Raw genomic sequence first — 15393 nt, 5'->3', positions numbered from 1 at the left:
CATTGTACTGTGATGTGCTGTATTGTAACCTGTCCGCTGGCTTCACTGGTATATAAATTTATAGGAACACAAACAGTATTAAATAATATGACTAGAAGCGGTTTCTTCATACTTTATTTTACAATTTATCACTAAATATATTTACAGGACACAGAGTTTGATTAGTGCAATACATAGTAATGTTGCATAAGTACAAACTGTTGAACTTCTCTTAAAAAAAAAAAAAAAAAAGTAACACCAAGAAAAAGCACCCCAAACCCAACATAAAACCCTGAACCAAAACAAAACAAAACAAAAAGCCAAAGCTACAAAGTCTCCAAAACAAAAGAAATAAAGCACTTAACTGAAGTTACAGCTAAGTATGTAAAGCAATGTTAGCAACTGAGTGAAAATGCTACCTGCATTGTTACTTTTCAGAAACAATTCCTGGAAACAAACCACAAACCAGCTTTGTATTCCAAACTATTAACCCTTCTGCAGTACCTTATCACTTAAAAATGGTTTTTGAATGCACATATACTGTACTGTATGACAGTCTTATTCTACAGATACCCCTTTAATAGAAATATGATATTACCTTGGCAGTTTTGAAGAACAAAGTTATTTCAAGATATCAAACATCAGTAACAAACTCTAATAAGCACAGCTTCTTGAGAACTTGCTTAAACAGCATTTCTTCACAGTGATATTTATGAAAGGTTGGAAAAAGATTAGCATAAAATATTTCCATCCTTTTTCATTTTTATGCAAAAATCATTACTTTATACTGGTAATTATAAAATTACAAACACTTCTATAAGTAACTGCATCTGTAGTAATGATAGAAAAAGTTATCAGGAAGATACCTAAAATGAGGCTAGCATAAAATGATGATTTGAAGTAAATTAGCTATTTCTTTAAGTAATAGGACATAAATTAAGTTAAAATATGCAACACAGTGGTTTAAGAGAGACAGACTAGTAATCAATTCAAAAAGCTATTTATTTATAAATGTTAAAAAATAAAGGGATCGAGATGAGGCAAAATCAGCGTTAAAATATATACTATATCATTTACTCTTAATGTTAGTTTTAGTTTTGGCACTTCATTGGAACAATTACTTTAACAAAGACCAAAATATGTAGAAAAGATATACAGCTCCTTGACATACTTTGCAAGTATAGTACAGAAGTACTGGCAAACACTGAAAACATGGTTAAACATTCCCACAGATTTGCACATGCATGCACTATTCAGACAACAGCACTGAATCTATGTTCTTATAGTGATAGTCTTGCATTACTTGACTAATTTAGGCTGTTTCTTCGGCAGATCTTGTTTCTGATTTAAGTCTTACAAATTCTTTAGCAACTTCATCATTGGTCCTCTGAGAAAGTATCCTAAGAATCGTCAACCCCGTCTCATCTACAAAGATGTTTCTCAGCAAGGGATACCAGGATGCACAGCTACCTTTCTCTGCTATTTTTTGCAGCTGAATAACCGTCATTCCTATGATGCGATCTTCTCTAGCAAAGCAGTAATCTTTCACTGACAGATGAAGTTCATAGGCTCCTGGTTTATCTTCATTACTCAAAGTGCTGCAAGAAATAAGAACACAAAGTTGGAACAAGAAGTTTAGTTTCATTCCCCTGAGAGATGAGTGTGCTCTAGAAATGTTGTCACTATGAAAATGGTGGTGGCGGCTTTTTTTGTGGTTCATTTTTTTTTTTTTTACAACAGATTATCATATAGTTTTGAACCTTCTGCACATTAATATCTCATGTGCTGCTGATCATGCAGTCCTTTTTCCCACAGGGCTGAACAGAAATGGAAGGAATTTAGCAGTTCCTTCAGCATCTGTACTGCTGTTACCTTTCCCCAGAAAATACCTCAAATGTGCAACTATTTCCTCAACTATCATAACTATAAAAATACTTACACAGGCATCCTTAAATCATAGATGGATTCTGTTTAGGGGGATTACCTTCTTCATAGGTAGGAATACATTTTTTTTACTTAAAGATTTCGCTCATTATTTTTCCCAGCTGAGTAGTTCTGAATTGTGCAACCAGGGAGAAGTAGTTTTTCTGCTATCACGTATTATTTTCTGAATGTAAATTCTATGCCTGCAGTGTAAAGTCCTACACCACTGTTTGCTGCTGTTTCTGTCCTTGCTGTCTTCCCCCTGCCGTGAGTTGGCACCTGGATTTTTTGAGTCTCCTTAAAGTGAGTTCTGTGCTCACAAAATGTATCTGAGCTGAGCTTGTTTCTTTTTATTTTGTCAGGACCAAATTGGCTTGAGGATGTACACTTCTGTTTGCTCAAAGTTCTGTATTTAGTATCTATCAATATGATTCCTAATGTAACACAGATGTTGCACTGAGAAATTAATAGGAAGCATTTCCTTTGGTGTCAGTTGATTTAAATAACTGCCTTCTTATCACAACTGTTTTACGTACCAGTCTCACACTTTGTATTTACTTACTGCTAGTGTTGTAGCTCCTAGATAGAAAAGAAAGAAACTTAAACTATCACAGTAATTTTGAAATGACAGCAAGAACCTGCTTTTAGCATCTTTCATCCAATAGATCTGAGATGGTTTTTAAAGTTTAATGGAGGATTTTAAAAGCCCAACCAAACAAGAAGCTCTGCAAGCTTGTTTTTAAAAGTAAAATTTATTCCCTTCCAAGACTATTAGGGATCCTCTATGCTGTATTAAAAACTGGCCTGAAAGCTATATATAGCACATGTGAGACAGCAGATATCCCCATGAGCTTAGGGGCTAGTTACATTTAATTAGAATTGTACCTACTGAAAAACCAAAGCAAACTGGGGAGAATTTTCCCTGTTACGCAATTGCTGCAGTGGGAATTCTACCATGGCCTGCTTATGTCTTCATCCTGTCTGAAGTCAGAGCTCATTTTGCAGGTTGCTGCAATCCCTTACGAAGAAGAGCAGTTATGCTTGCTGCCATAGATACGAAGGGGGCTTGTTTCCTAACAATCAGCAAGTATTTTATTTTAGTTCTTCATGTCCTTTACTCTGTTCTGAATCACATGAGCAGGACAGGGTATCTCTGAGACAGCAGGTTTACAATATCATTTGATTTAATGTAAATATAAAGGTATTTGATAGACAGTGTTAACCCTTGTGCAACACAGTCATTCAAATGGGATTTCAGGTTTTGATTTATGTGAAAATAAATATTTAAGCTGTAATCATAGGAAAGATCTGTGCATATCTATAAAATAAGGCTGTCATAAGCTTCAGAAAGAAGACCCAGCTCATCATAAAGGTGAATGTGTGTTTAGCTTTTAGGAGAGAGCAGTATTCATAAGAATGAAGAAGGCTGTACATAATTTACTGTAATTTCATTTGGATTTTTGCAACTATTCCCATTTAATCTAATTTTTAGTTGCTTCTATCCATGTAGTTGTATATGAAACTCAACATTGTAAATTTTGTGCGATTTTAATAGCCACAAACAAGTAAAGGAAACACTTTCTTTCTCTACGTTTCATAGGTTGCTACTTCCATTTGCAATCTCAGTGCATTTAATATCATTTTTCTGGAAAAAAAAATTGTTTGAATCATACAGTGTGATTGCAGGTGATGCCCCTCATTCTTCCCAGGCAGCTCTGAGGAGCTGAGGTTCCCAGCTAGTCTGGGAAACAGCTCTGAAGAGGTTGTGAGAAATATTTGACTGGAGAGCTCGGACACGAACCCTACTTTGCTCACATTTTTCCTAGGGCTTTCTTCTTCACCTTGTCCTTTTATGTTCACATAAAAGCAGTCTCAGCCTGCTTGCTGCTCAGTATCCTTATAGGTCATTTACTGTCACAGATAAAGCACTGGGATAAATAAAATTACTGGCAACCAGCCTGAAAAACAGCTTCATGGTCATACACAAGAAAGTGAGCTCTGTCCCCCCACTGTGTGTGTGGGAATTCAGTGCTTGGAAAATGAATCAGTTTCAGTTAATAAACAGGGGGATGAGTGGACAGGTTAAAGGGATGCACTGTGAGGAAATACTAAATTTAAAACTTCAGGTATTTAAAGCTTTGGGCATTAAGTAAAGGTAAAACCATTCACAAAAACATACACAACACTTTAAATATTTAGGTATGTCAATAGAGATAACGGCCTAGCTGTAAGAGTTGATATATCAGTCCAGATAACTATTTAGGCAAATCATTTCCTAGGAACACAGATACTTATTCCTACATGTGAAAATGAATTGCACCTTTTAAGCAGCTTTTAGAAGATTGAAAGCGTAGTGGTTGTTATTTGTCTTCATGTAGAACAGTTATAAATTAATAAATAGTTTTTAAGTGATTCTTGTCTTTATGGACTGTGATATACAGCCTTACCCTTAAGGTTATTTTTGTGTAAAATTGCAAGAAATTCCAACAAAATTTGCAGGAAATATGGATTAACAGACAACAACAACAAAAAAGCAACAAACCAAAAAACTTACAATTGGAAAGTCTCATTGTATTTTGGTGACCAGGTGTTGCTTTTTGTCTTGGTTCCATGTTTCCTTTTCTTGTCACTTAGGTTAGGACCTAATACACAGACTTCCACAAATGGCCGGAACATAGCTGTTGTTTGCCAGTTGAGATTATTAATCGCTACAACTAGAGGGGGGAAGAAACAAGGAAAATGAAAGTCCATTAGAAGGACTTCAATTAATTATCCAGTATGACTGTGTACCTAGCAAAAGGTGACCTGAGAGCTTTTCTTCTGCAGGAAGCTGCATCAGGGAAGGATCATGTTGGTGTTAGGAAAAGGTTCTTCATGAACAGAGTGATCAGGCATAGAACAGGCACCAAGGGGATCAGGGATGCCCAGGGATCAGGGCACCAAGCTGATGGAGTTCAAGGAGTATTAGGACAGTGCTCTCAGACATGGTGTTTGAATTTTGGGTGGTCTTTTGTGAAGCCAGGAGTTGGACTTGATTTTCCTTATGAATCCCTTCTGACTCAGGATATTCTATGATTCTGCCTGGCAAGCCTTGGAGGACTTTTGCCTGTTCTTTGCCAACTCCTGACTGTTACATGTAACTACATAAACACATATATATTTATATGTGTATGTTTCCAGTTATAGCAGCAGCTAAGATAAATGACCATTTTATGAATAATTTACATCAACAGCTCTCTTCTCTGCTACGTTCGCTGTAACTCAAAAATCAGCCTTCAATAATCTCTGTGATGCTGGGTTTGATTTGGAGTTTGTATTGTGCAGAACAAAAGAATTTTGTTTGTTAAAAAGGCAGTGCTTTAAATATTATGCAGTGAGTTACCACCCACCTCTCCTAGAGCTTGTGGAGAATTAAACCATATACAACTTATTCAGAAGTATATTTTGGAAAATTATATACAAGTAATTCAGAGGTGTAATTTGGCAAATTAGAATTTATAACTGCGTAACTTTGTATAACAGCTCTTGTCTACACTGAGAAGCATAGGCAGTGCTACTTGGCTTGTGCTGATGTTGAGCAAGAAAGTACAAACCTAATCACTTGAAGCATACTCACAGCTTTACAAGTACTGCAACACTTATCACTTATTATTTCACTGTTGGTGTGTTTTAATTAGGATTTAATGCCTGGGAATTTTAGATGTTTTTGCTTTACTTCTAAAATTAGCTGTTTGAAACTTACCTTTTACAGTAACTTTATGCTCACCAGTTCCAGGATGTGTAGAAAGATCCACCTGTACAGATATTTCACCCACTGAATTATTAGTGGTTTGGCCTGAAAATAATAATGCATAGGTTAGCATGCTTGGCTTCTCGGCATATCAAGAGAAACAGAAAGTGAAAGATGAATGATATTTGTAAGGAATTTGACATGCCTTTCATATTCAGATGGGAATCAGCTATTGATAAGTGATTTTGCCACAGACGTGCCTCTAGCAGTTGAAGGTTTCTATGAAATGTCTCAGTAAAACAAGAAAAATCGTTCATTAGGAACTATCTGCTCTTGTTGCCATTAGATGTGCGTGCATCCTGATACGCAAAAGTTTGTGGTGTTGTAAATATTTTCTTTCACGAACCTTGCTGCAAACATTTCTGCATTGCTATCGATGAATCCTTTTGGTGTAATCTGTAATGACATTCTCTACAGTGGTTGAACATCGCAAGGTCAATTAAATACTCTAAGCCCGTGTTACCGCTTCAGAGAACAAGATTTCTTCCTGACACATCAAGGTGAAGAAATTCAGTGCTCAATTAAGTTGTTTGGAATCCTTGAATATAGCTCCGTGTTTTCTGCTTTCAAGTGAATTTTGCACAGAATTGCCACAAATTAACTTTTAGAATTTGAGTGTTTTAGCAAAAATGCACAACGTAGTGTCTTAATCTGATCATAGCTACTGCTACTGAATTGCAGGTTACCTGAAAAAAAATTTGCAGCTAAATGATTCCAGTATCAACCAGGTAAAGTAATTCTGAGATGATGGTTTTTTTTTTTCTTGCATGTTATCATTGAAACTTGTATCTTTGAGTAGTATAGGACTAATAGAAGTTTCTGCTCCTTGAAATTTTATTTATTATTTAAAAAGAAACTGTAATGTTAAATGCTTTATAAAATTTTTGTTTAAAAGACATGACTTTTAAGAGACTTCATTTTCATTATATGTACTGTGATGTTTCTGATAGAGCTACAATCAATCCAACCTGCAGAGCTATGTGAAAACTGTGTTTTCCCTGATATTTTTTTTTTTGAATTCTTGAATTAAATTAAGAAAATGCATTTTTTTTGACACCTACAACTCAGAAAGCAGCCTATAACCGCTAATACTCCAGGATTTCTCTGTGTATCTTCGTTACACTCTTTACTTTCTGATGCTGTAAAGGAAATTGGAGAGAGGAGAGCCTGGAGCTTCTAGAATGTTAATCTATCTTTTTACACCATGTTGCAAAATTCCATGTTCTGGTATTACTACATACTGGACCAATATCAACATTAACAAGTTCCCTTTTGGGTGGTGGACCTCTTTATGTGTGATGGAATCTTTTGTCCTGCTTTTTTAATGAAATTGTGTAGAAGAGAGCTGTGAGTTTGCAACATCTAATAAGGCACAGGAACATTGAATGGGTAAGATTAACTGAACGTACTGGGAGCAAATAATGGATCTTTCCAAACTCTCCCATTCAAAGTTTAACAACAGTTTACCCCGAGTGCAGTGGAAGGTGAGCCAAGGTGATCCTGAGGATCACTGAAAATATCCGCAAGTGTCAATTAATTGATTTAGCTTTAGCTTTAACCCTACGTGCAGGAATCAGGAATGCTTTGGAAGAAAATGGTTAGCATTTTCATTAGGTTGGATGCGCAGCAACCTATGGGTGGTGTTAATAATGGAGAGCACGCTGTTAGTAAGGCTCATTAGATGCTACCAATATCAAATCTATGAATTTAAGAGATGAGTCTTTGCTTTTAAAGCTTTTTTTTTTTTAACTGTGCAAAGTATTTCCTTGCAAACAGCTTCTAATTGATCCTTTTCTTCCTTTTTCTTAGTGGTGTATAATTCACAGCAGTGCTCTAAGCAATACTGCAAATATATATTGGGATCAGTCTTGTGTGCAGTACTGTTTGATATGGTTATAAAGAAATCTGTGTGAAATGTCATAGTTTTATATTGAAAGCAGCTGATGTTAAATGACCCTATAAAATTTGTGCAGCAGAACATCTCAGCTAGTAGAGGCAGCTTCTAATGGAATTCAGAATATGAGCTTTGTTTCCTGTAGTTTACCAGTACGTCCATTTTGCATGTTTGCTCTCACTGATCTGAACAAACTAAAGTTACAATTCCAGAACATACACTATTTGCTTATATCAGTTTTTGTTGATATTGAGGAACTCTGAAACTTCATTTTGAAGTCTCAGATCTGTCTGCTGTTTTGCATTTTCTCCTTGCTACCAGCCTTCGTCATAGCAGCGATTAATGATTCTGATTGCTCTAAAGAAAGGTCCTTTCCTCCTCCTACACTTAAGATCGATTTAACACTAAAAAAATCTAGCCCTGTACCACAGAGGACAATTGCAGTTTTCTTCCCTTAGTACTGTAGTTTAGAGACTTAACAAATATACAAATAATTCTATTTTATGTTGGAAAACATTACGATTGCTTATCTGCTACTGCTCCAGCTCTAAACCGTGCTTTAGAATTTATTTGCTTCCCAATATAAATGAAGTAAAAGACAACATCCTCACATTGGTGGGTTTTAAAACGATCACCTATGTTCATTTAGACTGCAGTTGTTCCATTGCAACAAAAGGCTGTAAGGTGCACTTCCTCCAGGTTGCTCCTCAGTGGACAACTAAGTCTAGTCTTTAGCTTTTTTTTACCTTTGGAAAAATGGGAACTTGTGGACTCTGGTCGAGAATATCTGACAGAACATAAGGAGGAAAGAGACCCACTTATGTTTTCTGCAGCTAAAGCAGAAACTCATGTACTAAATACTTGTGACCGTTTTTTGTGCCCAAATTAAGATGGGATTTGACAAAAACTGTTTTTCTCTTCTGTTCATCTGAAATTTCACAGTTGTCTCATTCTGCATTACCATGCAGGTGTTTGTTACTTGTCTTCAATGGATCTATACTCAACTTTGAATTATTCAGGCTATAACTTCCTGCTCTACTTGAGCATCCTGGCTCTCTGATTTCCCGATCTTGCATCCCAAATGAAAGGTGGTCCTTTCTTACTGAGATTTTTCAGCTTTAACTTTATTTGGCAAGTCCTCCTCTGCCTATAATGCCTCCTTCTTCTGTCTGTGGGCAGTTTGTAGTTCTGGAGCTAGATGCTCTTTTAAAAACTTCTGGAGTTTTGTGGCTTCTTGACATTTTCCTCCTCCCATCCAGTCACAAAAGTTGGTGAATTTTGTAGTGCCTTGGCTTCAAACCAGTTAAAGATAATAAGCTAGGCTCTGAAATAGTCTTCAAAAATATGCTAAAAGGTCTTAAATTTATGATGGTTCACATTTATTTATTTATTTTACTCTGGTTTTCAGCTCTTTATCTCTCTGGGGATTAGAAATCTAGTTTAAAAGAAAAACAACTAGCTACAAGCTAATCATCATGCATGATATGTTTTAAGTACCTGAGACAGAAAAGCTCTCTAAGCACTGGGAGTCAGGCAATAAAAACAGCTGAACTAGCAGCGTTACCCTGTGGTAACCCTATCCTACCCCATTTGCCTAACAGGCCTGTTCAGCATAAATCTCACTATTTAATGAAATACCGTACCAAGGTATTCACCTCGTTTACTGTATAAGTTGTAAGGAAAAAGTTGGACATATCTTCAGGGTTCCTCAGAGCGTGATGCTACAGAAATTATATAAGCTGTGAAACCAACACATTAATTTAGATGTACACTGGGCTTCTTCTGATTAATGCCAAAAACTATGTACATGTAGATCTCTAAAAATAATGCCTCCTAATTGTTTCCATGTGAACTACAACAGATGCAAAGAACGCAATGATACATTACTTCTGGAGCAGCCATTATATTTTCCTAAGGTTGTTCTCCTAATTTCTTAGATGATGTATTCAGCTTGGATAGTCATTCTATTGTTTTATTTTTCACGGAATCTGAAGGCTGAATAATTTGGAAGAAAATCTGGAGTGCCTGTTTTAAAATTTTTTATGTAATACAAAGAGTAAATTAAAGATGAATTCTCTGGATGTAGGAAGCTGAAAGATTTTTTTTTTTTTTTTCCTGTATATATAGAGAGGAAGAGGGCAATCAGTGAGCATGTTTTTTCTCCTAGTGTACTGTGGAGGAAGATGGCTTACTCCTAATGCAAGAAAGCATGGGACTGGTGAGAGAACGGTTATACTCGTGCTCTCAGTGCACAAATGAAAGAGGAGAAAGATTTCATCTATGCTACTGAATGCGAGATGAAGAAGCAGTGCTGTTTGTGACTATGAAACCACATACAGCACTTGGCTGTGAGCAGCAAACGCTACTTTATGAGGTCTGAGTAGCTACTGGGCTGATGGTTGCAGGAAGGGCAGAAAGCTTTTAGCTGTTGTTGCACAGTCTGGGAAAGGCTTTTCAGGTAACTTAAGGACATGTACATTTTACTGTTATAGCCCTGTCCAGGGCTGCATTCTTCATCGCACATGAATCGGTAATGATAACCAGGCTAACTATAAAACATGCTTTGGTTGAATTTAAGCTGTTTTTGCAAACTATTGCTAATTGATGACTTATGAGGAGAATTCTTATTTATGTGATGACTGACTTTAAGCAGCCATTCTTTAACAAGGCTTCCACGAAAGGATTGAAAGGATTTAGGAGGTCGTATTTGACTAGAAGACATAAATAATTTATCCTAAGGATTATTTTGTGTGAAGGTATTAAGGTTGACGGAAGATTCTGCAGTGTTTGTACATTTCCCAACTGTTTGAAGCCATGCTATTAAATACATTCTTACCCGTTTGATATTTTGTAATGTCACATGGTGAAGAATTCTGAGGAAAATAATACAAAGCATGCCATTATAGGTTTAAGCATAAGGCAGTTGTTTGAGCACCAGGCTGGAACCAGCTGCTTCATCTCTGCCTAATATAGGCCATCCTTCTGAATGCATGATGAGAGGGGCTGGAAATAGTGTAACCCTGTTACGTCCCTGTGTTTTATTTAGCCCTCTGTGAGTTTGATCAATGAGAAAACATGGATGAACCAGCTTTTGTCTGGGAAGTTCATTTAGCAACATCCGGATGTATCTGTGTGTCTCAAGCAGTGCTGCACAGAGGCGTGTAGCCTCTTTATAGGTCTTCATTTGTATTCTACAGACCACTGATGACACTAAAACATCCTTTTTTAAGATGATGACGTATAAATGATGACTTTGTTACACATTATTAACAAAACATTGATACCTTTTGAATACTTTTTTTTCATTTTCTTGAAGACTTGAGAAAAATTGTAATGTATAAATTACATATTTAGAAAGGTGCACTTATTTCACTTAAAGAACACCTGAAGAATTTTTCTGTCACAACAGGCTGTCAGGTAAATGCTTTGTAGAAGTAGTTACACTTTACCATCAGCTCCATTATTTGAACTTTTAAAGTATTAATTTTCTTGTTTCTGAATGCATTTATTTTGCTATAAAAATACACTGCAGTACTTCTGTTAGTTGTCATTCTATAAGCCTCAATATTGTGCTCATTTTTTTCTGTTGTAATTTACTGTCTATTCTTTGTGACATTAGTCTGAAATTCTGCAGCTTTCCAACTGTAATAAGTGTTTGTAACATGTTGCAGCAAAAGTTTGTGATATTAAGTCCTTTTAGTAAGCAATAATTAATCTTTTTGATCTTGATTCAAGTTCTCTTTTCAAGCACTTTTTTTTTCTTTTATGTAATTTGTTTAGCATGTGATTGAAGCCTCGATTTGAAAATACAACGGATGAAGCAAGGATTGCATTCCATTACATTCCATTACATTCCATTGCATTGCAGGTTATGGCAGAACTGGAATTGTACAGGAATTAAAGTTCATAATGAAATACCAGAACAATTTTCAAAAATTGATAATGCAGTAGTTTTGAAATGGAAAGGGGCAGGCAAACTTCTCTTTTTCCACATATAAGAACTGCTAAGTTATTTTTTTTCTTTACTGTAGTTTGTGATGATGCTTAACTGCTTGTCTAAGCTATTTCAGTTTGTATTAAGTTTACTACTGTCTGTGTTAATTGTTGAATTAGTATTTGAACTTGATTCCATATGTTTAAAGAGAATAGTTTCTGCAGAGGAGCACAGTTGCTTGGTATTTGGAAATGATTTCTCTTTATTTTTGAGCATGTAATTTCCTTCCCAGTGTTGGTGGCTTTGCAAGAGGAGTTATAGTTGTTCATTCTAATTAGATAAATATTTTCCTTTCTACATATAATCATTTCACATCTTCGGATGCTTCTTCCTCTTTCAGCTTTCAGTTGTTTATCATGAGAACAAAGAAATTCAATACAAATCAACTGATGTGAAAGAATACCTTTTTCTGCAGCCATTTAAACACTCAAGTGGGGAATGTAGTAGGAGCTCTGTGTTACTAAATGAGTATTGATTTTTCTCCTTAAGCAGTACAAACTCTTTAAAGTCAAGCTAAAAAACATATTGCAGTTCTTTCATCTTTACGGAACTTTTGCAATAATGCTAGCATTCCCTTTTGAGGCTTATAAAGTGAACCTGCTGTGTATGTATAAAAATTATAGTACAATGGGTATTTCTGATATGTACCTGTTGTAGATGCTGGCACCTACAACACTGGGAAAGTAACTCCAAAGTAACTCTGGAGAGAGAATACCGCTCTATTAGTCTTGTGTTTGGGAGTTGAGATTGAAGGAGTTTAGATGCTGGCAGGTTTTGTTCATTTTTCTGGAAATAGAATTCCTTAAAAAAAAAAAAAAAAATTGTTTATACTATGGGGCAAATGTAGGTAATTATCTCCCTCCTTATCTTATTAATACCAATGCTAAAATTCATAATAATCTGAATCTCAGTAGTATTTAATTTCCAAACATGTGAAAGCATGTGGCAGGTATGAGATAGCAGCATAGATGTAGTTAGAGAAATCTCTCTCTCCTCCTGTGCCACGCAGAAAGACAGATGTTCCATAAGGTAGCATCTGACTGAATTTAAGATATGCCAGTATGCTGATCTTGGTATCTGTACATCTAACAAATAAAGTTGCTTCAGAAAACGTTTTCATTTTCCATTTTCATGGTGTAGTTATAGACTTGTTTTCACAACATTGAGTGAGGACTGAATTTATGATATTTATCTCAATAATCCCATAAAATAGTGGAAAAAAAAAATATATAAATATACTGAGATATCATTAGCTATTCAAAAAGCTGCTGCTGCTTTGTGCTCAGAATTGTCTCATTGTTTTGAGTATGCTCTTGAGGCTATAGAAGCACTTTGAAAAGGAAAATCCATCAGATTAAGATTGTGGGAGTTAATTTATTTGTCTCACTTTCTTGATAGTTCGCTTTTAAAGCGTGGATAAGTAACAGTCTAGTCTTGTGGCATATTTGGAGACAGCAATAGGGAAAGAGGTTAGCTTTCAAGTACTTAGTGAAGTACATGGAAAACACATGAATAACTACAAATATCACTGGGTGGTTATTCTGCAAATTAGGAATGTTTTTATTAGTATTGCCCATAAGAACTTTGTTTCCAGGAAGCTCTTCAGGAATCTGTAGACACAAAGAGTTGGAATCAAAACTATAGATTCTTGTTCAGAATTGGTGCAAAAGCATGCTTATTGGTTGGTGTATTTGAATGTTCCTACTGAATTTAATAACCCTGCATATACAAGAAGATAGTATCAGGTGCCAGAGCATACAAATTTAACATAAGTCTTGCCCTTTGTAGGGGAAAAGTCTAATTTCTGCTTCTTGTACTGATTGAATGCCTTTTTTTTTTTTCTTCCTGAGAATCGTGCAGCTTCATCATGGCAAGTGGAGAAAAAATTATCTGTGGTTAAAAGGTAAGCCTGATTTTTATTCACTTATAGTTTAGTGATAGTGTACAGTAAATACTGAGAGGGCACAGCGAGAGTGATCAGTGCACATAAATTATTGAGTAGCTGGATGTTATTTTGAAAATGCTTTATTACCGTATTGAAATCAAATCTAAAAGCAGTCATGGATTTTTAAAGAAGAAACACTTCTCAAACAGCTATTCTCACGTGACAGTTGTGCATTTCTAGTATAACTACTGCGGGTAGAGGTGTTATTTTCATTGTAATGGATGTCTCTCCAGGATGAGTTGTCATAGTGTAACACTAGTGGATGCTGCACTATTGTTATTTCTGGAGCTACTTATGTATTTTTATTTTGTAGTTGGTAGATGACCAGTGAATGTGTTTCCTTGTACAGAGGTCATATTTAAGTTAAATTGAAACACAGCTGCATGTAAAGAGAGAAGGCAACACTTAACATCTTGGCGATGGTGCTAGAGCTTGTAAAGGCTGGTTCAGCAGGGACTAGAAAAATAGTTGACTCTTGTATATTGATATGACAGAGTTCTTATCATCAATTTTCTCTAGCCATCTAATTCTGGGTGGCATATAGCAGGATCTGACTGCAAGAAATGCTTCAGGAGAGAATCACTGGCTATACTGTGAATGTTAGTAGATAATCTAATCAATGAAGCTAAAATCTAGTTAAAATGTATCCCTTGCATCATATATTGCAATGTCTTAATATATTTAATAGGTAGATTGATAGTATGCAAATGAATAGATGGTAGAATATGTCACCTCAGGTATGTGCATGAGTTATTACAGGTAAATTGCAAGTCCACTCTTGCACTGTTACCATGGAACTTCTGCATGAAAATTTTGATGAACCAGCTGAACTTCTTCTCTCTAGCATTTTAATTTTATATACAACTTCAGTTTCTAATTCTACAAAGGCTCATTGTAACTGCATGGTAATGGTACAGCTACGGTTGTGAGACTGGAAGTTGTTATAGATACATTTGTTAGTTCTTTTAATGAAATGTTAAAAGATGATGAAAAGCTTTGAGTTGCTTTTCCTTAGCTTTCATTCCCAGTGGCTATATCTTTAATAACACTGGTGTGCAAATATAGACCTGTATAGAAATGAACACAGACCTGAGAGAGAAACCATGATGAAAATCAGAAAATTTATGTTTGCCATTCAGAGATCATAAAGGATATCTCAGCTTATGTAGCTTATGGCTACAACCTGGATAATTTCCTTTTGTTACAATGAAAATGCAAGAGAAAAAGCAAAACATACTAGTGATTAATAATGTTCAGCCTAAATCCATATTGTTAATCATTTCTGAAAGGGGGAAAAATGTCTACTCCTTTTAACTGAGAAAATAGCTGTGCAACTTTATATGAATTATTAACAAAGATCCTCAGTCTAATATGGGAGTTGTCCAAACTCCCATTTCTTTATAATTAATCTTTGAGGCCAGCTGCAAAGTAAGTGTTTCTTGCTTTTTATAATGTGACATAATGTGTGTCGGAGGTGAAAGTAATCAATTTCTAGCTTAGCTATGCAATTAAAACTTCTACAGTTCTAATGAGCAGGAGCAGGGTAGATATGTCTGTATGATCAAACTGCGTTATTTGTCAAAGTTGCTAAATGGCAGTCTGTTTTAAAAGATGTCCATTGCATCTAAAAATTGCAAAACTTTACGCTTCCTAAAATGAAATAACAACTGTTTGGTTTGGAATATAATGCATGTTATCCATATAAAACCAGTTCCTATATGTACTGTAGAGGTATGAAAACACTAACCTATATCAATACCGAAAAAGGTAAATAATTGCTTCTTTTTGACAGAAAGAAAGCATCTTTGCCTAAAAGAACAACCTAAACACTTCTCCTCTTATTGAAATGTAAGTCCTCTTCTGCAAAT

At 35.5% G+C, this 15393-nt stretch overlaps 1 protein-coding gene across 3 annotated transcripts in view; it reads right to left on the bottom strand.

The window, feature by feature from the left end:
* Positions 1-225: 225 nt before the first annotated feature.
* UNC13C (unc-13 homolog C) overlaps positions 226-15393 on the bottom strand; it is a 120784-nt gene continuing 105616 nt past the window's right edge. For 2 of the 3 annotated variants that reach the window (XM_048956844.1, XM_048956845.1), the window contains 3 exons: positions 5645-5737; positions 4457-4616; positions 229-1577 (listed from right to left, as the gene is read on the bottom strand). In XM_048956844.1, the coding sequence (XP_048812801.1) occupies positions 1292-1577; positions 4457-4616; positions 5645-5737 (539 nt within the window). In that variant the 3' untranslated portion in view covers positions 229-1291. Of the gene's footprint in view, positions 1578-4456; positions 4617-5644; positions 5738-15393 lie in introns of all 3 variants that reach the window. The other variant, XM_048956847.1, reaches the window with a different exon arrangement.

The sequence above is a fragment of the Lagopus muta genome, chromosome 10 (assembly GCF_023343835.1).
Source record: "Lagopus muta isolate bLagMut1 chromosome 10, bLagMut1 primary, whole genome shotgun sequence".
NCBI lineage: Eukaryota > Metazoa > Chordata > Aves > Galliformes > Phasianidae > Lagopus > Lagopus muta.
The sequence above is the reverse complement of the archived record's forward strand: the minus strand, read 5'-3'. Positions and strand labels throughout refer to the sequence as shown.